The sequence below is a fragment of the Chiloscyllium punctatum genome, chromosome 3, assembly GCF_047496795.1.
Source record: "Chiloscyllium punctatum isolate Juve2018m chromosome 3, sChiPun1.3, whole genome shotgun sequence".
Classification (NCBI taxonomy): domain Eukaryota; kingdom Metazoa; phylum Chordata; class Chondrichthyes; order Orectolobiformes; family Hemiscylliidae; genus Chiloscyllium; species Chiloscyllium punctatum.
In genome coordinates this window covers 24,640,673-24,666,541 of record NC_092741.1, presented here as the reverse complement: position 1 = coordinate 24,666,541, position 25,869 = coordinate 24,640,673, and the positions used below count along the sequence as shown (strand labels likewise).

Below are 25,869 nucleotides of genomic sequence, written 5' to 3'. Positions count from 1 at the left end.
ATCAAAGCAATCGGGGAACATGGAAAAGTCCTTGACCAGGCATTTGATAACATTAAATAGTCTGTAAAAATTGATTTTAGAAGGAAGCTGATAATTGGTCAGACTTTGCACACCAAGTGTTTTAATGCTACAATAGGCATTGCTTAATTTGAACTGTAAGTTTACAGTAATGTCTGGGAGATTGGATAAGCAGTTGTGCTCATTCTTTCCTCATCAAATCTGTTCAAATCTCTTGTCTAAAAGTGACATCAAAGAAAAATATTCCAGTATTACTATTACTTTTTTCTGTTTTAACTCCTGTTTCTAGTTTTAAGTAAACAGAACTCTATATGACTGTCTCGAGCTGTGTTAAGAAGAATTCCAGCTGAAGTTTTGAAAATTTTAGGAAGACTAGTAAATGTTACACTGGCTGCCAATAACTAATAGGGAAATAATTTTGCAGCACAGTGAGAACAGTGAAGGAACAATCAAACTATTAAAATTTCAAACCTGAAATGCTTTGCCATCAGTGTCTATCAAAGCAAAGACCACTTCAAGGCATTGGCATAAAATAAAGACCTAAAAATATTAAAGGTAAATAACTCCAGTGAAGATATTAGGCCAAGTGGCCACATTCTAAAATTGATTATGTAATAGTCAGTCATTGAGACAAGATTTGGCCTAAAACCATATAACCTCTATATAATGCTTTTACTCACATTTTAATGAATTCTCCATTTCTGCCAGCAAAATCTAGACCAATTACAGATTTAGATTTGCCCCAGCACTTTATTTTATAGATTGGCATCCAGTATTAATGTTGCCTCCCAAAAAGCATGTTTTATTTCTTCATGCCAAACATTTCCTTCAATAGCTTTGACCTCTGTCAAAACTCCAATTGATTCCAAGATTTCGATACTGAGCAAGAGTGATATGTACAACCCTGGAAAGATGTTTGAGTTAATTAGCCTTGTATTAACTTTAATCCCAGTTCTGTATGGGTTAAAGGCTAGCCTATTCCTTTGTTATTTATCAGTGCTCATTCTCTGCACTGTTGCACCATCTGCCCCTCTCAAACTAGCAGATCTAAATTTAATCTTATTTCCAAAGCTGCTGAAACTTGTTCAATTTTTCAGAAATATTCTAATCATGCCTCTAGCTTCAAGTAATACATGTTTTGAAGTTTTGTGCCAAAGAAAGGAGTTTGTCAAACTGCTCCTAACCTCTAGTTCATCAAATGGCTACAAAAATGCTTTGCTATTTCTGAAATGTAATCTCTTGTAACAAGTGGCAGTCAGCTTATTCACCACAAGTTCCTGCTGTATGATGAGAACTTTGTGTTGCTTGATTAAATATTGGACAGATCACTAGGAGAATGTTTTTAAGTTTATAAATTTCAGATGATATTTTTCTGGTTTATATTCCTTCGTGGAATGTGGGTATCACTGGCTACAAATGTAGCTTGCTGAATAATTTTCATGGGGCAATTTCAAGGGCCAACCATATTGCTGTGTATGGAGTCAGGTGTAGGCCAGTGGATAAGTTTGTTTTTTTTTTCTTTCCACTTTCCTAAAGGGAACCAAATTGGCTTTTACTATAACTGACATTTTACCATTACATTAACTTCTCACTCCAGATTTTAGTTGAATTCCAAATTTAGCCAGCAACCATGATGGGATCCAAGCTGATGTCCTCTTGTCTGGACTTCTAGATTATTGTGATGTGACATGACCTGATCACTAGAGCATCACCTCTAAATAATAAGACCAGAAATTTATTCACCTGCAATAATTACTGAGTTCTGGGATTCTTGGTGTGTTTCTTGTCATGGATAATTTTAATGAAGGTTGTTGATGGCTTTTCCCAGCTGATTTCTCACAGGCAAAATTAACTTGCAGTTTCTTGACCAGGGAGGCCATTGCTTTTAGACTTCTGTGCCTCATTCAAGAGGTGCTGGTGTGCACCTAGTGACTTCAGTAATGTAATCCGTTGTTTTACATAGAACCTAAAACATTACAGCGCAGTACAGACCCTTCGGCCCTCTGTTGCGCCACCCTGTCATACTAATCTGAAGCCCATCCCACCTACACTATTCCATGTACGTCCATTTGCCTGTCCAATGACTACTTAAATGCACTTAAACTCGGCAAATCTACCAATGCAGGCAAAGCACTCCATACCCTTACTACTGAATAAAGAAACTACCTCTGACATCTGTCTTATATCTATCTCCCCTCCCTTTAAAGTTGTCCCCTCTTGTTTGCTGTCCCCATACTTGGAAAAAGGCCCTCCCTGTCCACCCTATCTAACCCTCTGATTATCTTGTATGTCTCTATTAAGTCACCTCTCAAGTCTCCTCTCTAACAAGAACAGCCTCCAGGCCCTCAGCCTTTCCTCGTAAGACCTTCCCTCCATACAGGCAACATCCTAATAAATCTCCTCTGCACTCTTTTTTTTTTTTTTTTTCTAAAGCTTCCACATCCTTATAATGTGGTGACCAGAACTGTACACAATACTCCAAGTACGGCCGCACCAGAGTTTTGTACAGCTGCAGCATAACCTCATGGTTCCAGAACTCAATCCCTCTATTAATAAAGGCCAAAACACTCTATGCCTCCTTAACAACCCTGTCAATCTGGGTGGCAACTTTTCAGGGATCTTTGTACATGGACACCAAGATCTCTCTGCTCATCTGCATTAGCCCAGTACTTTGCATTCCGATTACTCCAGCCAAAGTGAATCGCCTCATACTTGTCCACATTTAAACTCCATTTGCCACTTTGGCCCAGCTCTGCAGCTTATCTATGTCTCTACAACCTACAACATCCTTCATCACTATCCATAACTCCTCCGACCTTGGTGTCGTCCATAAATTTACTAACCCACCCTTCTAAGCCCTCATCCAGGTCACTTATAAAAATGACAAACAGCAGTGGACCCAGCACTGACCCTTGCAGTATGCCGCTAGTAACTGGACACCAAGATGAACATGTTCAATCAACTACAATCCTCCATCTTCTTTCAGCAAGCCAATTACTGATCCAAACTGCTATGTCTCCCATAATCCCATTCCTCTGCATTTTGTATAATAGCCTACTGTGGGGAACCCTATCGAACGCCTTGCTGAAATCCATATACACCACATCAACTGGTTTACTCTCCTCTACCTGTTTGGTCACTTTGTCAAAAAACTAAGATTTGTTAGGCACGAGCTACCCTTCACAAAACCGTGCTGACTGTCCCTGATCAGGATTATTCTTTTCTAGATGATTATAAGTCCTATCTCTCATAACCTTTTCCAACACTTTACCAACAACTGAAGTGCGACTCTCTGGTCTGTAATTACCAGGGTTGTCTCTACTACCCTATTTGAACAAGGGAACCACATTTGCTATCCTCCAGTCCTCTGGCACTATTCCTGTAGACAATGATGATTTGAAGATCAATGCCAAATGCTCGGCAATCTCTTCCCTTGCTTTCCAGAGGATCCTAGGATAGATCCCATCCAGCCCAGGGAGTTGTCTATTTTCACACTCTGCAGTATTTCTAATAACACTTCCTTGTGAACCTCAATCTCTTCTAATCTAGATGCAAGTATCTCTTATCTTCCTCGCCAACATTTTCATTTTCTATAGTGAACACTGTCAAAGTATTTATTTAGTGCTTCCCCTATCTTCTGACTCCACACACAACTTCCCAGTATTATCCTTGATTGGCCCTAATTTAGCTCTTGTCATTCTTTTATTCCTGACATACCTGTAGAAAGCCTCTGGGTTAACCCTGAGGCTATCTGCCAACAACTTCTCATGTCCCCTCCTGGCTCTTCTGAGCTCACTTTTTAGGTCTTTTCTGACTTCCTTGTAACCCTCAAGTGCCCTAACTGAGTTTCCACACTTTGTCCTAACATAAGCCACCGCCGCCTTCTTGACCAGGGATTCCAATTCCTTTAGTAAGCCATGGCTCACGTGTTCTATATCTTCCTCCCCTGCCTGACAGGTACATACTTCTCTAGACACAACAGGAGCTTTTCCTTGAATAAACTCCATATTTTTAATGTGCTCATCCCCTGTAGTTTCCTTCCCCATTCTACGCTTCCTAAATCTTTTCTAATTGCATCGTAATTTCCCTTCCTCTTCTTCTCCTCCTCCCCCCCCCCCCCCCCCCCCCCAAGCTGTAACTCTTGCTTGGTGGAGTACACCTATCCCTTTCCATCACTAAAGTAAACCTGACTGAATTGTGATCAGTCTCCAAAGTGCTCACCTACTTCCAAATCTAACACCTGGCCAGGCTTGTTACCCAGTACTAAATCTAAAGTGGCTTCGCTCCTTGTTGGCCTGTCTACATACTATCAGGAAGCCCTCCTGCACACACTGGACAAAAACTGACCCATCTATAGTACTCGCACTGTAGTGATCCCAGTCAATATTTGGATAGTTGCAGTCCCCCATGACAACTACCCTGCCTCTTTCAGTCCTATCGAGAATCATCTTTGCTATCCTTTCCTCTACATCTCTGGGGCTATTTGGAGGCCTATAGAACACTCCCAGCATGGTTACTTCTGTTCCTGTTCCCAGCCCATACTACCTCAGTTAACAAGTCCCCAAACATCCTTTCTACAACTGTAATATTGTCCCTGATCGACAATGCCACACCTCTTCACTTCTTTTCCTCTCCTTTCTTTCCCCCCCCCCCTGTTCTTACTGAAACATTTGAATCCCAGAACCTGCAACAGCCATTCCTGTCTCTGCTCTATCCATGTCTCTGTAATGGCCACAACATCGAAGTCCCAGGTACCAACCCATGTGTCAGTTCACCCACTTTATTTTGGATGCTCCTCATGTTGAAGTACACACACTTCAAACCAGGTTCTCACTTGCCAGTGTCAGATACTTGATTTGGGGACTCCCTACTCTCATCCTCTTCTGTGCCTGTCCTACAATTTTGGTTCCCATCCCCCTGCTGTATTAGTTTAAATCCACCTTAATAGCTTTAGTGAATTTCCCACCCAGGATATTGCTACGCCTCTGGCTTAGATGAAGACCATCCTGCTTGTAGAAGTCTCTCCTACCCCAGAAAGAGCTCCAATTATCCAAAAACCTGAAACTCCCCCTCCTGCACCATCCCTGTAGCTACGTGTTCAACTCCTTTCTCTCCCTATTCCTCACCTCACTAGCACGTGGCACAGGCAGCAAACCAGAGAAAACCACTGTCCTAGCTCTAAGCTTCCATCTTGGCTCCCTGAATTTCTGCCTCAAGTCCTCAAGTGGTTATTTTAACTTTTATGCCTTTTTTAAATAGATACAATTAGTTGGCTTTTATCCAGTTTGTCTTTTTTAGGTGATTTTAAATATAAATGTTTTTAGGGTATGTTATACACACTGTTCTCAAACCGGTGCAGTTACACTTGCACCTTCCAATCTGCAGGTACTGTTGCAGATTTACCAGACGTTTGAAAGATGATCACCAATGTATCCACTCTCTCTATAGACACTTACTACTTCCACGCAGTCTCATGTCAAAGTCATAGGATCCCATGGATTTATCTACTTTTCATTCCTGTTAATTTCTCCAATGCTGCTTAGAAAAGGTGATACCAATATCTATTCTTTCCAGTCATTAGACCCTTTACTTATTTTGGGAAAACTTCCATCTTCCTCTCTGAAAATGACCCGATGGACTTGGCTTTTCTGCTACTGCTCTTTCCCTATTACAAGTTTGTCTATCTGTCTGTAATGGGCCCATACTTGTTGCTAATCATTTTTTCTTTTAGAAGCACTTAGTTTTTAGACTTTTAAAATTCTATATTCTCTGCCAGTATACATAGAAATTTGATGTTATTGCAAACATAGTCTGAATATAATCAGTCCAGTTTTATGTTGTTCTTATCAGAAGCATAAGTCTACCTGAAAGTAAGTGTTTGAGTTTCAAAAAGAAAATGACCAGTTGTTACCTCTTTTTTTGGCTTCCTTACTTTGATCCAGTAGTCTAATTTTGGCATGTAGGAAGACCACAGCACTCATTTAAGACAACCTAAATGTGGACTCAGCTGTTGAACTCAAATTTCAGCACTTCATGTGGAAACAGGCCATTCGACCTAACAAGTCCACACCAACCCTTTGGGGAATATCCCGCCCAGACCTGTTCCATTACCCTATTACTCTACATTTACCCCTAACTAACAACTTTTCTGAACACTGGGCAATTGAGCATAGCCAATTCACCTAGCCTACACACCTTTGGATTGTGGGAGGAAACCAGAGTATGCTATTTTGGAGAGGCAGTGATAGTCACTAGACCAGACCTGGGCATTTTATGGCCCGCGGGCCATATCTGGCCCTTTGGTCATTCCTGCCTGGCCCACATGAGGTCAATCTTAAATACTTTTCATTGATGTTCTAATTTACGCCATGCACACAATACAAGTGTTTGGTTTTTTTTGTTTTGAAAAGGACGCTTTTTTTATTCATGGACGCACATGTGCATGAACAGCTAAGTGATGCTTGCTGGCTAGCCCTCTGTCAGCTCATGCCAAAAAAAGAGTTGGTATGGAATGCTGCATTTTTAACAAGACATGGGCTGCTAGATATTTATTTGCAGAAATCAGAGGTAAAGCTGTGTGCTTGGTTTGTGGTGCACAGGTCGCTGCGTTCAAGGATTTGTAATTTGAATTGCTGCTACTTGACCAAATACACCGAGAAGTACAGCAACTTGTCTGATCAAGAGCGGGCAAGGGAGTCTGATGCTTTGCTAGCTAAACTGTATAACCAACAAAGACGTTTTGCGAAACTTCACATATCCAGAGATGCAGCTGTCAAGATAACTTATGTCATATCCCACAAAATCACCAGAAACAGTAAACAGTTTTCTGATAATTTATTAAGGACTGCTCATTGGACTCTGCATAAGTAATATGCCTGGAGAAAAAGGAGGCATTTGAGAATGTGCCCCTCTCCCAACGCACTGTAATGAGAAGGATTGGGGACATTGTGAGAAATGTGGAGCTTCAGCTGCAGCACAGTGGTCAATTTTGACTTTTGACCTTTTTTTTTCCCTTGGTTTTGGGTGAGAGCTGCGACGTACCTGACGCTGCTACTCTTTGTACGTGGGACAACTGCAGACTTTAAAATCACGGAGCTGGCAGCCATGCAATCAATGAAAGGAACAACTGGTAATGATTTGTTCATGGAGGTAAATGCATATTTAGGCATGTTGGGATTAAAATGCGTCAAGCTGGCAGATGTGACAATGGATGGTTGTCCAAATGTAATAGGCAAAAATGTTGGACTCTTTAAGAGAATGCAGGATAAAGTGACAGAAATTGAACCTGAACAGAAATTGGTATATTTGTAAGTCAGTGTTTAAAAATTAACCATGTGGTTGATGTTGTAACTAAAATAATTAACTTCATCAGGGCAACAGCTTTGAATCACAGACAGTTTCCATTTTGGAGGAAAATGAGACTGAACATCGGGACATAGGTTACCACACAGCTGTCGGGTGGATCAGCCTGGGCAAAATGCTGAAAAGTGTAAGGGACCTGAGAGAAGAGATTCCAGATTTCTGTATGAAGAAAGGGAATGGCATTCCACAGCTTTCAGATACAGACTGGATTGCAGACCTTGGTTTTGCTGTTGATGTGATTGCACCTATGAATGAACTAAATGTGAAACTGCAGTGCAAGGGTCTTTTTGTGAATGAAATGTATAACTTCGTGAAGACTTTTGAGAAAGTTGTAGCATCTCGAGCCAAACGGAGTTCACCATTCTCTCCCACCTTCCAGCACTAAAGGAAGCCCTACTTTAGCTGCTTACTTCTACAGGGACTCTTCTATGTTAGAAGCACTGCGTGGTGAATTTTCAAGGTGATTTCAAGATGTTAAAACAGTTGAGAATGAAATGCACTTTTTTTTTCTCCCTTTACATGCAATGTGGAGAATCTACCTAGTGATGTTCAGCTTGAACTGATTGACCTGCAGTCTGACACACTTCTGGCAGAGCAGAACATAGAACAATACAGCACAGAACAGGCCCTTCAGCCTATGATGTTGTGCCAAACATTTGTCCTAGCTTAAGCACCTATCCATGTACCTATCCAATTGCCACTTAAAGGTCACTAATGATTCTGACTCTGTCACTCCTACAGGCAGTGCATTCCATGCCCCCACCACTCTTGTGGGTAAAGAACCTACGCCACCTCTTCTTCCCTCCCTTCTCCTCCCCCCCCCCCCCCCCCCCTCCAAAATACCTTCCACCCTTCACCTTAAATTTATTTCCTGTTGTAACACACTGTACCCAGGGAAAAAGTCTCTGACTGTCTACTCTATTTATTCGTCTTATAAACCTCTATCCAGTCATCCCTCATCCTTCTCCGTTCCAATGAGAAAAGGCCTAGCACTCTCAACCTATCCTCATACGACCTATTCTCCATTCCAGGCAACATCCTGGTAAATCTCCTCTGCACTCCCTCCAAAGCTTCCACATCTTTCCTAAAGTGAGGCGACCAGAACTGCACACAGTACTCCAAATGTGGCCTTACCAAGGTCCTGTACAGCTGCAACATCACCTCACGACTCTTGAATTCAATCCCTCTGCTAATGAGCGCTAATACACCATAGGCCGCCTTACAAGCTCTATCCACCCGAGTGGCAACTTTCAAAGAGCTATGAACATAGACCCCAAGATCCCTCTGCTCTTCCACCTTACTAAGAACCTTACCATTAACCCTGTATTCCGCATTCTTATTTGTCCTTCCAAAATGGACAACCTCACACTTGACAGGGTTGAACTCCATCTGCCACTCCTCAGCCCAGCTCTGCATCATATCTAAGTCCCTTTGCAGCTGACAACAGCCCTCTTCACTATCCACAACTCCTCCAATCTTCGTATCGTCTGTAAATTTACTGACCCACCCTTCGACTCCCTCTCTTCCAAGTCATTAAATAAAAATTACAAACAGCAGAGGACCCAGAACTGATCCCTGCAGAACTCTACTTGTAACTGAGCTCCAGGCTGAATATTTACCATCTACCACCACTCTGACTTCGACTGGTTAGCCAGTTCTCTATCCAACTGGCCAAACTTCCTACTATCCCATGCCTCCTGACTTTCCGCATCAGCCTACCATGGGAAACCTTATCAAATGCCTTACTAAAATCCATGTACACTACATCCACTGCTCTACCCTCATCCACATGCTTGGTCACCTCCTCAAAGAATTCAATAAGACTTTGTAAGGCAAGACCTACCCCTCTCAAATCCGTGCTGGCTGTCCCTAATCAAGCAGTGTCTTTCCAGATACTCATAAATCCTATCCCTCAGTACCCTTTTCATTATTTTGCCTACCACTGAAGTAAGACTAACTGGCCTGTAATTCCCGGGGTTATCCATATTCCCTTTTTTGAACAGGGGCACAACATTCACCACTCTCCAGTCCCCTGGCACCACCCCCATTGACAGTGAAGACGAAAAGATCATTGCCAACGGTTCTGCAATTTCCTCTCTTGCTTCCCACATAATCCTAGGATCTATCCTGTCGGGCCCGGGGGATTTGTCTATCCTCAAGTTTTTCAAAATGCCCAACACCACCTCTTCTTTCCTAACCAGTATCTCCTCTAGCTTACCAGTCCGTTTCATACTCTCCTCTTCAACAATACGGTCCCTCTGTTTGTAAATGCTGAAGGAAAGTACTCATTCAAGACCTCTCCTATCTCTTCCGACTGAATACACAGTCTCCCACTACTGTCCTTGATCGGACCTACCCTCGTTCTCGTCATTCTCATGTTTCTCATATACACATAAAAGGCCTTGGGGTTATCCTTGATCCTACCCACCAAAGATTTTTCATGCCCTCTCTTCGCTCTCCTAATCCCTTTTCAGCTCCCTCCAATGTTCTGTCTGAACCTTGTTTCCTCAAGCTTATGCAAGCCTCCTTACAAGACATTCAACCTCCCTCGTCAACCAAGGTTCCCTCACATGACCGTCTCTTTCCTGCCTGACAGGTACATACGTATCAAGGACATGTCATATCTGTTCCTTGAAAAAGTTCCACATTTCAACGACCACCTTCCCTGACAGCCTATGCTCCCAATTTATGCTCCTCCGATCCTGTCTTGCAGCATCGTATTTACCCTTTCCCCCTAATTGTAAAACCTGCCCTGTTCTATGCACCTATCTCTCTCCATAACCAAGGTGAAAGTCACAGAATTGTGGTCACCATCACCAAAATGCTCCCCCACTAACAAGCCCATCACTTGTCCCGGTTCATTTCCAAGTACCAAATCCAACATGGCCTCCCCTCTGGTCGGACAATCTACATACTGAGTTAGAAAAGTTTCCTGGACACATTGCACAAACACCGCCCTGTCCAATCTACTTGATCTAAGAGCTTCCAATCAATATTTGGGAAGTTGAAATCACCCATGACTACTACCCTGTGGTTTCTGCACCTTTCAAATCTGTTTCTCCACATCCCTGCTGCTATTGGGGGGCTTATAGTAAACACCCAACAAGGTGACTGCTCCTTTCCTATTTCTGACTTCAGCCCATACTACCTCCAGAGGCATTACCCCCCCACCCTCGAACTGCCTTTCTCTGCCACCCCCCCAAATCTTACTGAAACGTCTGTAACCAGGAACCTCCAACAACCATTCCTGTCCCTCTTCTATCCACTTTTCCGTGATGGCCACAACATCATAGTCCCAAGTACTGATATTCCTTGCGTTGAAGTATACACATTTGAGCCCATCTGTGTCCGCAAGTATTCCTTCTCCACTTGTAAAAGTTGCTGACTGGCACAGTTATGTTAACCCATTGGGTTATTCTTGCAAAGTAGAACAAACTTACTTACTTATTGTAGAACTTTTCAAATACACATTTTACTGGAGATGAAAATTAATTAATTAATTACTTTGAATTGTTCTTGGTGTTAAGGATATTTGGATTTGGCACTTTAATGTGAGATCTTCATAATTTGGCAGCTGTTATTGCCGCAGGACTTCAAAGTGAAAACCTGATACAGAATTGTTGTCAAGGGCTGTGCTCACTGTGAATGTTACACTGGATTTGTATTTTTTGGCAATCTGGCTTTGGAGTATGGTTGTCCTGCGTGATCTATGCAAAATGTGAGAAATACTTTCCTGTTGTGCTACTATCTAGTTCGTTTCACAGTTGCTTTTGTTGGTCTTGATAGCCTAAAGAGAACGAGACTAAATTGTGAATTGCAAATATTTAACAGGTTTTGGGAAAAGAGCACAAGATTTGAGTTAAGCTATAACTGAAGGTCAGTTGGACTTATTTTACAGTATCCCTTTTAGTGCAGATACACTTTTTAAAATATTTTTGGAAACTAGGAAAATCTTCCACATTGCAATTCTAGCCTTACTATGTCTATGCGCTACTTCTCCCTTCTGTAGATGTACTTTTCCAATGTCATGTCATCTTGTGTATCCCTAATCCTTCCCACTCTTCCATTTTCCACCAAATCATTGAAGGAAAATAGAGAAATCTGCATCTATTGCAGGACAAGCACAAAAGTAAAAGGTGACTGAAACAAATTAGATTAAAACAAAGATGTGTGTTAGTGCTGGAGATCTAAAACAAAGGAGAATTTCTGGACTGAGAAGGCACACAAGACTTTTTTTAAATTCACTCGGGGATGAGGCATCAATGGCCAGAGAAGCATTTATTGCCCATCCGTAATTGCTCAGTAGTATTGAAGTGTCAAACATCTTGCAGTGGATCTGGAGATGCATGTAGGTCAGACCAGGTAAGGATGGCAGCTTCCTTCCCTAAAGGGCACAAGTGAACCAGATGAGTGCTTTGGAATTTTTTTTTAAAAATCAACAATGGATTCATGGTCATTACTAGATTCTTAATTCCGCATGTTTATTGAATTCCAATTCCACCATATGCAGAGGTGGGGTTCTAACCTGGGTCCCAGAGCATTACTTGTCTCTGGACTAAAAATCCAGGAATAATACTACCAGGCCATTTGCCTCCCCTTAGCTCTTCATTCTCTCTCCTACAAATGCTGCCTGACCTGTTGAGTTCCTCCAACAATCTCCTGTTTGAAACTAACTGGAAGATATATCTGTATGGCTGATTTTTGTCTGTGTAGCCTCAAAGTTTCTTTTTGTTTACTGTTTGTACATTTTAAGTCCAAGTATGTTTCTTCCTAACAAAATATACTACTTAGATTTGCCAATTACGTATTTGGTCTCCTCTATATTTTCTGTATTGGATCTGTGTTTTAGCAGATTTTGATGACATTGGCAGACACTTCAGAAGTCACCTGTCCAAAGTAGTCGTGACCAGTAACTAGTTTAGATAATTTCTGTTCTTTTATTTTAGAGCCCCTCCATTTGCTTCTGCTTTTATTTTATTCACTGCCACAGTGTAGTATAGAGGATAGCTTTCACAGGTTAAGTTGAACTTGAGGTTTGTGGAGTTGCCAGATTTGAACTGGACAGAGCAGAAAATACCAAAAGATGACTAAGTAGCACACTCCCATGCTCACTGTACTAGCTAATAGCTGTCTGTATCTTTTTAAAACACCCCAGTTGTATTGAAGGACCTCTGGAGTTGGAGCAGCTTTAAACAAAGGCTTCATGGTCAAGGCAAGATAATTGGATTGACAGAATAAGCCAGTATATGGTGCAAGGTGTAATTGAATTTGTCAAGAAAGCTTTTACCTAACTCATTTTCTAATCAAAGAAAATAGCCATTGGAATGATAAATTCTTGTATTTTCATCAGTTACATATTCTTAATCTTTGTTACGCTATGCTTTATATTTTTCAGCAACTGTTTTATGTATTTGCAAATATGTTGAGAGATTTGGTCTACATAAAGCCATTCGTGTCACAAAGCTTATTGAATAGATTCATTAAACATCTAAATTAGTATTTCATGAGACTTTAATTTCTATCACTTCAATTAGCATGATCTCAAATTTGACAGTTAAGGAGGTTTTTTGAGGATTGTAAACCATTGGGAAGAGGCAGACGACTGACCGACTGCTATCCAGACTGTTGGAAACAAAATATTTAGTCCACTTAACCTGTTCTGTTGTTGAAATGAGGTATGGTTAATCTGTACCAACTCCAATAACTTGCTGAGTAAGTAGCAATGCCAGCAACAACATTTTTGGCTTCTTCATTGTTTGTCTAAGCGCTGGAAAGTAATTGTACAGTATAATGGTTTTCAATGATCATCTTGCACACGTTAACTTTTTAGTCTGAGCTAGAAGTTTACTGCAATTTTCAAATTGTTCTTTCTTTTTTTTTTGTTTCCCTTTTTTAATTTTTTTTGTTACAAATCCAATCTTGTCACTTTTTTTTGACCTTCAGTTCCTCAACCATTCATTTTCTTTTTTTTTCTATGAGCAGAGCAAGAGGAAGGGTACAGATCGCTCAGTCGATGCCCATATGGAGGTATTTCAAATGAAAGCAAGCAGCTTTCTCTTCTAAATTGCTGTCACTTAGTAAATGCTTACACCACTAGCTTTACACAAGCAGCTAAGCTCTGGCTTGCAAATGCTTGCTTCACTTTTGGGGGGGAAAAAAAAATCCACTTCTATTGAAGTATAAGGGAAGGCTTTAGGACTCGGTGATCTCTCCTGTTGTTCCATGTTTGTTTTCCCATGCCACTGCACACCTTTTTGGTTCAGTGAATTTTTTTTCCTCAATTTTAAGGAAAAGTATATCTTCTGGGGGGGAAAAAAACAAATAGAACACACCGTTTGGCTTTTTATTTCTAAGCTGTTGTCTGTTTTGAGCAAACTTTGCGATATTGGCAGACAATTCATTGAGTCGTCATATTAATCTTACATAAATAGTCACTTCATGATGTAGACCCTCCTGATCAATATCACAGCCATGTCTTATTTAAATGTCTGATGCTTTCTACCACTAATTACCATTGTCCATATTTCAAATGGCTGCTTTTCTAACTTGGAGAAGCTTTCTTATTTTCAGGATTTAAAAAAAAATCTGCCATCACAAAGGCCTACAAGCCTCAGATCGATTATATTCCTATCTTTTTCAAGGCAGTCTTGGCATCTGCAACACTAGTTTGTACTGATGTTCTGTTACAGACCATGTAATTGTCCAATCTCCCCTCTGAAGGAGGAGATGGGTATAGACTGATTACAAAAGTTTAAAGGTTGTAGATCCTCTCCTCTGCAGAATGGGCTGAATAACTTTTGTTGTCTTTTTAACCTTTTGTGGCTTGTACGTTACAAAAACACAAATGAAAGCTAAAATGAAATTTCACTTCTGGAGTTTGACTCTCTGGACTAGGAATCCTGTTGTCCCAAATGTAAATCCCACCAGGAAAAAGCTATGAAATTGTTTTTTATAAATGAGTACTTGAAAAATTCGACAAGGAAGCTGCTCCCTGCCCATAGAGTTTGACTCTGCCTTTGAAGGCATAGTGCTTTGCATGCCAAGAATAAATTTCTTTAATTCTATACATCCAGGTATATTTATTTGCAGCTTTTATTTTGCAGATTATTTTTCAGCTTTTAATTTATGTTGGGAAACTTGATACTTTTTATAGTGAAGATAAATGAAAATGTCATCATTAAACAAAATCACTTGTACAAATGTTATGGCTTTGGATTTTTGTTTCTTTTGCCATGTTTGTGTTTATAGTACCATCTTTTTATGTGAAATGGCTAAGTTTTGAAGGAGGATCTTGCTGTAGGAATGGATGAGTAAGCCTTTTCATTTTTGCCATGTAATGATTGCTATGAACAGCTTTATTGTATAAAACCACCAATCAACCCCACTGCCCTGTGGCTCAACATTTCAACTCCCCTCTCCCTCTCTGCCATGGACATGCAGGTCCTGGACCACCTTCACCGCTGCTCCCTCACCACCTGACACCTGGAGGAAGAACACCTCCTCTTTCACCTCCCAGAAGATTTCAGCACCAGGGCATCAATATGGATTTCACCAGTTTCTTCACTTCCACCCCCCCACCAACCCCAGCTCCAACCTTTCAGCTCAGCAGAGACTCCATAACCTGTCCTACCTTTCCTATCTTCCTTTCCACCTATCCACTCCACCCTCCTCTCTAACCTATCACCTCCATTCCCACCCCCATTCACTCATTTGTACTTGTTACTTTCTCCCCATCCCACCCCCCTCTCATTTCTCTCCACTCTGCAGTCACTCTGCTTCTATTCCTGATGAAGGGCTTTTGCCCAAAACATTACTTTTTTTTTCTGCACTATAGTCTAGACTTATTGTGTAAAAGTTGAACTCTGCACTGGACAAAACACCAGAATAAAACTTGTTTCTCATACTACATGTGATGTAACACATAATTGTTGGGACAAATCTTGGATCCCTTTCAAAATAAAGTAGCTTACTTTGACATCCAATTCTAAGGTCACGTTCTGCAGCTATGATTTTGGAGATCCAAGAGGCTACAAAGAATGAGGAATGGTAATCTTTTTCTATAGAATCTGAAATGATTCTTGCAGATTGGAAGGTAGGAAATATCACTGCCCTGTTTAAGAAGGGAGTGAGCAAAAACCAGAAGCTTAACCCTGCATCAATAGTAGGGAGTGTGCTAGAAGCCATTGTAAACCATGGCAAAGTTGACATTTGGATGATCGCAGAAGATGTTGGAAAAACCTGGCAGCATCGGGAGAGAAGCAGTTGACATTTCTAGTTTTAATATGACTCCTCAGAACATGGATGACCTAATTGGATATATTCAGCATGGACTTTTAAAAATATATGGGATGTGGGTGTTGGACTAGGCTCGCATTCACCTGTCCCTCAGTTCAGAGTTGACCATGCTGTAGTGGGTCTGGAGTAGTAGGCCAGACCAGGTATGGGCAACAGTTTATCTCCCACAAGTGACATTAGTGAACCGGGTTTATCAGACAATTGATCATTGTTCCATGGTCGTAATTTGAAATCAAATTCCACTATCTGCCACAAAGGATTCAACCCCAGGTGGCCATAACATTATCTAGGTCTTTGAATTAATAGAAATTGTTGAGAGAACTCCAGAGTCTGGCAGCATCTGTTCTGAAGAAGGGTCACAAAACCTGAAATGTTAACTTTGCTTTCCCTCCACAAATGCTGCCATACCTGCTGAGGTTTTCCTGCAACTTGTTTTTTGTTCTGAATTTCCAGCATCCACAGTTCTTCGGGCTTTTTCCTCTGGATTAACGGTCTCATGATTATGTTTAAACACTTTTTTTTAAGCTGTTACACTCATCAGCTCTTTGAATTTTGATAGTAAGAGATATTTTCTAATGTTCTGAGATGTTGTGTCCCCTCTGCATCTCTGCAACAAGCCAGTCTTTAAAACTGAGCCACCTGACTCCAAGGTGGGGATGTATCCATTGTGTTGCAAGCACCTTTTTTCCAATGGCAGTATATTTAGATTTTCAGAAAGTGCTTGATAAAAGTTCTCCCCCCTCTTGTCTCCCCTTCTGCACCCCCAGTGAAGTAGGTTAGAAAAAATTAAAGCATTTGGGATAGAAGCTGATGGCTAGCCAATCATTGATCCATACTAGGACAACAGTAAACAACATAATAAATGGATCATTCTATTGATCCTAGTCTGTGACACCAGCTGTTCTGGGCATTATATTTGCCATCATTCTCTCTAAACCTTCTGCCTCTTGGATGGATCAATGACTAGGGGCAAAGTTTCTTCCTCTCTCTGGCTCCATGCACAACCTCTCACGACTGTCCTTGATAGGTCCTAATCTTGGTCATTCTTTTAATCAGGAAATAGCTGTTAAAAAGCGTTAGGTAGGATCAAGGAAACCCCTATCAAAAACTTCTCCTGTCCACTCCTGGCTCTTAGCCAGAAAGGGCCTAAAGAGAGCGCTAACTTGTAATACTCCAGTGCACTAAGTGAGCCTGAGCCTTCACATCTCATCCTAACATAAGCCTCTTTCTTCCTCTTGGCAAGAGATTCAATTTCTTTAGTAAACCACAGCTCCCTGGCTCGACCACTTCTTGCCTGTCAGGTACATAATTATCAACAGCAGGCAATGTGTGTTCCTTGAGCAAGCTCTACGTTTCAGTTGTGCCTGTCCCTTGCAGTTTCTTTCCCTGTACTATGCATCCTAAATCTTGCCCCGTCTCATCATAATTGCCTTTTCCCCCAGCTGTTAAGTCTTGTACTGTGGTATATACCTATCCCTTTCCATTGCTAAAGTAAACATAACCAAATTGTGGTCACTATCAAAGTGCTCACCTACCTCCAATCCAATGTGGCCTTGCTTCTTGATGGCCTTTCTACATGCTGTCAGGAAACCCTCCTGTACTCATTGGACAAAAACTGATCCATCTAATATACTCTAACTGTAGCATTTTCCAGTCAGTATTTGTAAAGTTGAAGTCTCCCATGACCACTATCCTGTTATTTTTCACTCCTATCCAGAATCATCTTTGCGATCCTTTCCTCCACATGTCTGGAACTTTTCTGATACTGGATTAGTGGTGCTGGAAGAGCACAGCAGTTCAGGCAGCATCCAACGAGCAGCGAAATCGACGTTTCGGGCAAAAGCCCTTCATCAGGAATAAAGGCAGTGAGCCTGAAGCATGGAGAGATAAGCTAGAGGAGGGTGGGGGTGGGGAGAAAGTAGCATAGAGTACAATGGGTGAGTGGGGGAGGAGATGAAGGTGATAGGTCAAGGAGGAGAGGGTGGAGTGGATAGGTGGAAAAGAAGATAGGCAGGTCGGACAAGTCAAGGAGACAGTAACTGAGCTGGAAGTTTGAAACTAGGATGAGGTGGGGGAAGGGGAAATGAGGAAGCTGTTGAAGTCCACATTGATGCCCTGGGGTTGAAGTGTTCCGAGGTGGAAGATGAGGCGTTCTTCCTCCAGGCGTCTGGTGGTGAGGGAGCGGCGGTGAAGGAGGCCCAGGACCTCCATGTCCTCGGCAGAGTGGGAGGGGGAGTTGAAATGTTGGGCCACGGGGCGGTTTGGTTGATTGGTGCGGGTGTCCCGGAGATGTTCCCTAAAGCGCTCTGCTAGGAGGCGCCCAGTCTCCCCAATGTAGAGGAGACCACATCGGGAGCAACTGATACAATAAATGATATTGGTGGATGTGCAGGTGTAACTTTGGATGTGGAAGGCTCCTTTTTGGGCCTTGGATAGAGGTGAGGGAGGAGGTGTGGGCACAGGTTTTACAGTTCCTGCGGTGGCAGGGGAAAGTGCCAGAATGGGAGGGTGGGTCGTAGGGGGGTGTGGACCTGACCAGGTAGTCACGGAGGGAACGGTCTTTGCGGAAGGCGGAAAGGGGTAGGGAGGGAAATATATCCCTGGTGGTGGGGTCTTTTTGGAGGTGGCGGAAATGTCAGTGGATGACCTGGTTGATGCGAAGGTTTGTAGGGTGGAAGGTGAGCACCAGGGGTGTTCTGTCCTTGTTACGGTTGGAGGGGTGGGGTCTGAGGGCGGAGGTGCGGGATGTGGACGAGATGCGTTGGAGGGCATCTTTAACCACGTGGGAAGGGAAATTGCGGTCTCTAAAGAAGGAGGCCATCTGGTGTGTTCTGTGGTGGAACTGATCCTCCTGGGAGCAGATACGGCGGAGGCGAAGAAATTGGGAATACGGGATAGCATTTTTACAAGAGATAGGGTGGGAAGAGGTGTAATCCAGGTAGCTGTGGGAGTCGGTGGGTTTGTAAAAAATGTCAGTGTCAAGTCGGTCATCACTAATGGAGATGGAGAGGTCCAGGAAGGGGAGCGAGGTGTCAGATAGTCCAGGTAAATTTAAGGTCATGGTGGAATGTGTTGAAGTTGATGAATTGCTCAACCTCCTCGCGGGAGCATGAGGTGGTGCCAATGCAGTCATCAATGTAGCGGAGGAAGAGGTCGGGAGTGGTGCCGGTGTTCCTGGACCTCTCCATCTCCATTAGTGACGACCGACTTGACTGACATTTTTTTTACAAACCCACTGACTCCCATAGCTACCTGGATTACACCTCTTCCCACCCTATCTCTTGCAAAAATGCCATCCCGTATTCCCAATTTCTTCGCCTCTGCCGTATCTGCTCCCAGGAGGATCCGTTCCACCATAGGACACACCAGATGGCCTCCTTCTTTAGAGACCGCAATTTCCCTTCCCACGTGGTTAAAGATGCCCTCCAACGCATCTCGTCCACATCTGGCACCTCCGCCCTCAGACCCCACCGCTCCAACCGTAACAAGGACAGAATGCCCCTGGTGCTCACCTTCCACCCTACAAACCTTCGCATCAACCAAGTCATCCACCGACATTTCCGCCACCTCCAAAAAGACCCCACCACCAGGGATATATTTCCCTCCTACCCCTTTCCGCCTTCCGCAAAGACCATTCCCTCCGTGACTACCTGGTCAGGTCCACACCCCCCTACGACCCACCCTCCCATTTTGGCACTTTCCCCTGCCACCGCAGGAACTGTAAAACCTGCGCCCACACCTCCTCCCTCACCTCTATCCAAGGCCCTAAAGGAGCCTTCCACATCCATCAAAGTTTCACCTGCACATCCACCAATATCATTTATTGTATCAGTTGCTCCCGATGTGGTCTCCTCTACATTGGGGAGACTGGGCGCCTCCTTCCAGAGCGCTTTAGGGAACATCTCCGAGACACCCGCACCAATCAACCAAACCGCCCTGTGGCCCAACATTTCAACTCCCCCTCCCACTCTGCCGAGGACATGGAGGTCCTGGGCCTCCTTCACCGCCGCTCCCTCACCACCAGACACCTGGAGGAAGAACGCCTCATCTTCCACCTCGGAACACTTCAACCCCAGGGCATCAATGTGAACTTCAACAGCTTCCTCATTTCCCCTTCCCCCACCTCATCCTAGTTTCAAACTTCCAGCTCAGTTACTGTCTCCTTGACTTGTCCGACCTGCCTATCTTCTTTTCCACCGATCCACTCCACCCTCTCCTCCTTGACCTATCACCTTCATCTCCTCCCCCACTCACCCATTGTACTCTATGCTACTCTCTCCCCACCCCCACCCTCCTCTAGCTTATCTCTCCATGCTTCAGGCTCACTGCCTTTATTCCTGATGAAGGGCTTTTGCCCGAAACGTCGATTTCGCTGCTCGTTGGATGCTGCCTGAACTGCTGTGCTCTTCCAGCACCACTAATCCAGTATTTGGTTTTCAGCATCTGCAGTCATTGTTTTTACCTCTGGAACATTTCTGAGACCTATAGAAAACTCCCAACAGGGTGACCTCTCCTTACCTATTTCTAACCTCTGCCCATACTACCCCAGTTGATGAGTTCTCATCAAACATCCTTTCTGCCACTATAATACTGTCATTCAGTCAAATGCCACACCTTGCTCTCTTTTACCACCTTCCCCATTCTTACTGAAACATCTAAACCCCAGAACCTGCAACAACCATTCCTGTCCTTGCTCTATCCATGTCTCCAAAATGGCTACAACATCGAGGTCCCAAGTACCAACCCATGCTGCCAGTTTACCCACCTTTAGAGTAGGATGGTGGGTTTGGGTGGGATGTTCTTGCAGTTTGGTGTAGATTCGATGAACTGAATAGCCTACTTCCACACTGTAGGGATTCTATCTTTCAAAGGTGATGGTCATTGTCTGGCAATTGTAGTGCATATTTTATTTTCCACTTTATCGGCCCATGCCTATATGTTGTCTAAGTTTTGGTTGAATTAGGACAACTTCAGCATCTGAGTAGTCTCAAACAGTATTGTACATTAGGAGACCATGGGGACTACAGATGCTGGAGAAATCAGTTGAAGCGTGGCACTGGAAGGCACAGCAGGTCAGGTAACATCCCAGGAGCAAGAGTTGATGTTTCAGGCAAGACCTCCTCTTCAGGTTTGTAGATGTACTTGCATTCCTTGATGTCCGATAAGTGGAGAAAAATTGTTTGCTGTTCTTCATCCTGAGAAGGATGCACACACTGAGGTCCTTTGCAGGTCTGAGAGAGAGAGTGAAGCCCTGAGCTGGGGCAGGGCTGACTGTAGAGAGAGTAAGTGCCAGGCTGAGGACACTACCCTGAGGAACCATCTATTAATACCAAATGAGGTGGATTTTTTTTTCTCTCTGGGCATAGTGAATCTGTGGGTGTGTTTATTGCTCAGTCGTAGCTGGATCATGAAGAAAATTCAGTATTTCGAGCTGGAACAATTTTAAAATTCGTATACGGATCCAAGCAGTTAGCAAAAAGGTAGGAAAGTCCCGATGAGGTTCATTTTAGGTCTGCATTGTTTCAATGTTTAATTGTTTGACATCTCCTTTGCCTAACGTTTTGTTTTTAAAAAGTTGCACAATTGAGCTGATGCAATCTTTTGCCTGTTACAAGTGAGAATGCATTTCAATAATGTGCTACACACAACACTTGTTTTCACTTTAAGGCTTAATATTTAAACCAAATGAAAATTAGATGACTTCCAAAGGTTGTGTTGTAGATCAAGTGGTTAATTCCAAGAAAAATGACGTTTCTGCAAATTACTGTTGTACATATCCAATGTAAAGATTGGTTTTGTAGCAACTATATAGGCTACCAGCAAGGTGAACTGGGTAAGATTTTCTTGCTGACAGCTTGAACTGATGAGGGATTCGGGATGAGCTTGTGAAGGCCAATCCTTATTGGATAGATCAGTTGTAGTTTGTGTACATGTGGAAGTTGCACTCAGCTTCAATGGCCTTTCCCACTGTCTTCCACTGTGAAAAGGTATCAATAGTTGTGTATATAATTTCAATTGAAAAATTGGGCAAAAATAATCTGGTAACAAACTATTATGGACCTGAATGTATGCTATTTTTTCCCCACTTCAGTTCATTCCTACATGATTTTTTAGAATGTAAAACAAAAGTTAAGCTTTTTTTCTTTTCTATATGGAATTCTAACTTGACCTTGGATAGGAAAGCAGAGACCAAAAAGAGATTACAACCCGCGAATGAGCAAAGTGTGCTTTGCATCTATATTTGGGCAAGCATACCTTAAATGTTTCCTTCCACTAATTGAAATTAACAGACTTTATTCTGAAGTCCCTTTTTTTCTTTTGAGCTGTCCTTCATTGTTGGACATACCAGGTAACTACCTAAAGAGGGAGAAAGTGAGGACTACAGATGCTGGAGATCAGAGCTTAAAAATGTGTTGTTGGAAAAGCACAGCAGGTCGGGCAGCATCGAAGGAACAGGATTCCTGAAGAAGGGCTTATGCCCGAAACATCGATTCTCCTGTTCCTTTGCTGCCTGACCTGCTGCGCTTTTCCAGCAACACATTTTTTTTTAAACTACCTAAAGAACCAACATTTATTCCTCAAGCAATGTAGAATTCCAACTGAGTTCTAGAGCATTCACTGATTTATTTTATACCTACTGACTTCTATGTTCCAGTGAAAATTAGAATTCTATTAACTTCATTCCCATGATTACAGCTACCGCTGGTATAAAAACATGTACCTTTCTCATTATAGTTTCAGCAATAGCAATTCTTGTGGCCTGTTTTTTATTTGTGTATTTGTTTGCATTTAAGATTGTTAGATCTGTGACACCATTGAAATTGAACAATGTACAGGGCTGACTGAGGAGCATTGTGTGACTGTTGTCTGAAGTAAAGGTGCAAATCTAGATAAATAAGATGACTTGGGGGCAAAACAAAATATTTTCAGATTCATTAGACGCAACATGCTGTAGGATAATGTATAGACTGAACTTCAACTGATTTTTAACAAATAACTTTGGAGAATTAAAATTCCCAAATGTGCATTTTGCTTACACTAAATTTTTGTTCAACCATTTCACCTGTAAAATGTAATAAAATACTATTTTAATTTGTTCTGTAAAATATCTGACTTGAATTTCAGGTACTTTTTTCCAGAGTTAAATTCAAATTAGCTCTTGTAACCCAGAGAAGAGAAATAATCAGCTGTGGCAGTTTTTGTATTCTTTCATTCCTGTATATTCTGCTGCCTCTGTTTTACAATGTGATTATTCGGTAGTCTTAAAATTAAACTGTTCATACTTAATGTTTCTTTTTAGGTTATGACTTTGCTGCAGTATTGGAATGGTTCGCTGAGCGTGTTGACCGAATCATCCTTCTCTTTGATGCTCATAAGCTGGATATATCTGATGAGTTTTCTGAAGTTATCAAAGCACTCAAGAATCATGAAGACAAGATCCGTGTAGTGCTGAACAAGGCAGACCAAATTGAGACCCAGCAGCTAATGAGAGTTTATGGTGCTCTTATGTGGTCTTTAGGCAAAATTGTCAATACTCCTGAAGTGATAAGGGTATACATTGGCTCGTTCTGGTCTCATCCTCTTCTGATTCCAGACAATCGTAAGCTTTTTGAGGCTGAGGAACAAGATTTATTTAAAGATATCCAGAGCCTCCCTCGAAATGCTGCTTTACGAAAACTTAATGACCTGATCAAGAGGGCACGACTTGCAAAGGTTTGTACACATGCAACACATCCAGAATGGCTTTATACTCTTCAAATAACTCTGGATCTCCTGTTTTAATTTTTTTTGCTTGCTTTTGTGTCTTTGGCTGCTTTGATTTGGACTTGCTTTTGCCATATTTTAAATGTTATCTTCTGTACTTCATTGAATTACCTATTTAAACCTTCTCTGTAAATTAAGGATTAAGCTGTCAAATCCTTCCTACTGGCTTTTTCACTTATCCTTTTTTTAAAAATAGCATCTATACTACATTTTCTGATTTGGAGATGCCAGTGTTGGACTGGGGTGTACAAAGTTTTTAAAAATCACAACACCAGGTTATAGTCCCAACAGGTTTAATTGGAAGCACACTAGCTTTCGGAGCGACGCTCCTTCATCAGGTGATAGTGGAGGGTTCGATCGTAACACAGAATTTATAGCAAAAATTTGCAGTGTAATGTAACTGAAATTATACATTGAAGAATTGATTGGCTATTAAGCCTTTCATCTGTTAGAATACAATGATAGTTTCACTTCTTTCATGTGTAAATCACAAAACCTTTGATATAAAAAGTTGCATTCTCAGGTTAGCTGTTAACAATGGTGATAGCTAGACAATATGTTGAAGGTGCTAGCCTCCTGTGTTCGGTCTGTGACCTGATGTTTAGATTGATTTAATCTTAAAAAGTGAGATAACAGAGTTTCTCACAAATTCATGCAGTTTTTGAGCTCAGCGTTCTACATGAATGTATGCAGTTTTTGAGCAAAGTGCAATGTAACTCCTGCAGGTACAAATTCTCACCCCACAAAGTGTGTGTGTGTGCAATGGTGATCATTACAGGTGACATGAACCCAAGATCCCAGTTGAGGCCCTCCCTATGGGTACCAACCTTTAGCTATCAGCCTTTGCTCAGCCACTTTCCTTCTGCTGCCCGTCCCGAAGTCCACCTTGGAGGATGGTCACCTGAAGGTCCAAGGCTGAATTGTTCTGGACCACTGAAGCCTTCCCCCAACTGGGAGGGAACCCTCCTGTCTGTTGATTGTTGTGCGGTGCCCATTCATCCGTTGTCGTAGCAAAGGAACACTTCATAGGGAGGGCCTCAACTGGGACCTTGGGTTCATGTCACATTACAGGTGATCACCATTGCATGGCACAGACACAGACACACACGTGCCCCCTCACAGACAGACAGACAAAGACCAAAATGCACACATTTTGTGGGGTGAATTTGTACTTGCAAAGTTACATTGCACTTTGCTCAAACTGCATGAATTTATGTAAAATTCTGATTCTGACCTTAAAAAGTGAGATAACAATCTAAACATCAGGTCATAGACAGAGAACACAGGGGGCTAACACCTTCAACATATTGTCTAGCTACCACCATTGTTAGCAGCTAACCTGAGAATACAACTTTTTTATATAAAAGGTTTTGTGATTTACACATAGAATACAGTGATAGTTTCACTTCTTTCAACAGATGAAAGGTTTAATAGACAATCAATTCTTCAATGTATAATTTCAGTTACATCACACTGCAAATTTTTGTTATAAATTCTGTTACGATCGAACCCTTCACTATATCACCTGATGGAGAGTCTCTCCGAAAGCTAGTGTGCTTCCAATTAAACCTGTTGGACCATAACCTGGTGTTGTGTGATTTCTAACTTTTGTACATTATTTTCTGTACTGTTTTGATAGTGAAGTTTTCAATGCAGTTTAACAATTGTTAAAATTGTCAGTATGGCTCTTGCTAATTTTTTTGAATAAGATAGTCTTGGGTTCATCTTGGTCATTGGATGTATTGCTCAAGTCTTTTGCAGTTGGACACTGCCTTGGTGAGACTTTGTTTGGAGTATTGTGTACAACTTTGTTATCCTTCTTTTCTGAAAAGGAAAAATTGTTAGCAATTTAGAAAAGATGTTATTCAATTCCTTCTTGGGATGAATGGTTTGCCTTATGTCAAAGGTTGTTGGATAGGCCGATACGATGAGGAATGAGAGGTCTCTTTATGGAACAGCAGGTAATGTTTTGGGGATTGGATCGAGTGGATGTAAAGGATTTTTTAAAAAAAACTTCATGGATGTTATTGACTCAAGCAGTATTTATCGCCTATCCTTTTGATATGGTGATGAGCTCCCTCCTTGAATCGCTGTAGCACTTGGTGTAGGGTGCTTGCAGTATTTTAATAAGGGTATTCCAGGATTTTGACTAAGAAACGGTGACCATCAAGGCAAAGATGTTTGATTCTCTCTTTTAAGATATTCACTGCTTGGCAATTGAGCTCCTCTGGCAAGAGAGATGAGCTGGGGGGCATGCTAAGCACAAGAGGCCTTTTTAAATTGAAGATGAGCATTCTTTTACATGTAAGCTTGCAGAATTCTTGTCACCAGGAAACGCTAGAGCCTGGCTCATTGAATTTATTCAAGGCGGTATTATGCTTTTGATGGAGAAGTGAGCCTAGAGTTATTTAGGCAGATGGAGGAGTGTAG

At 42.0% G+C, this 25,869-nt stretch overlaps 1 protein-coding gene across 1 annotated transcript in view; it reads left to right on the top strand.

The window, feature by feature from the left end:
* The window catches only part of LOC140456970 (EH domain-containing protein 3), a 69,602-nt gene that overhangs the window by 23,639 nt on the left and 20,094 nt on the right, over positions 1–25,869 (top strand). Inside the window, exon 4 of the mRNA XM_072550838.1 lies at positions 22,976–23,388. Within this exon, the coding sequence (XP_072406939.1) occupies positions 22,976–23,388 (413 nt within the window). The remainder of the gene's footprint in view (positions 1–22,975; positions 23,389–25,869) is intronic.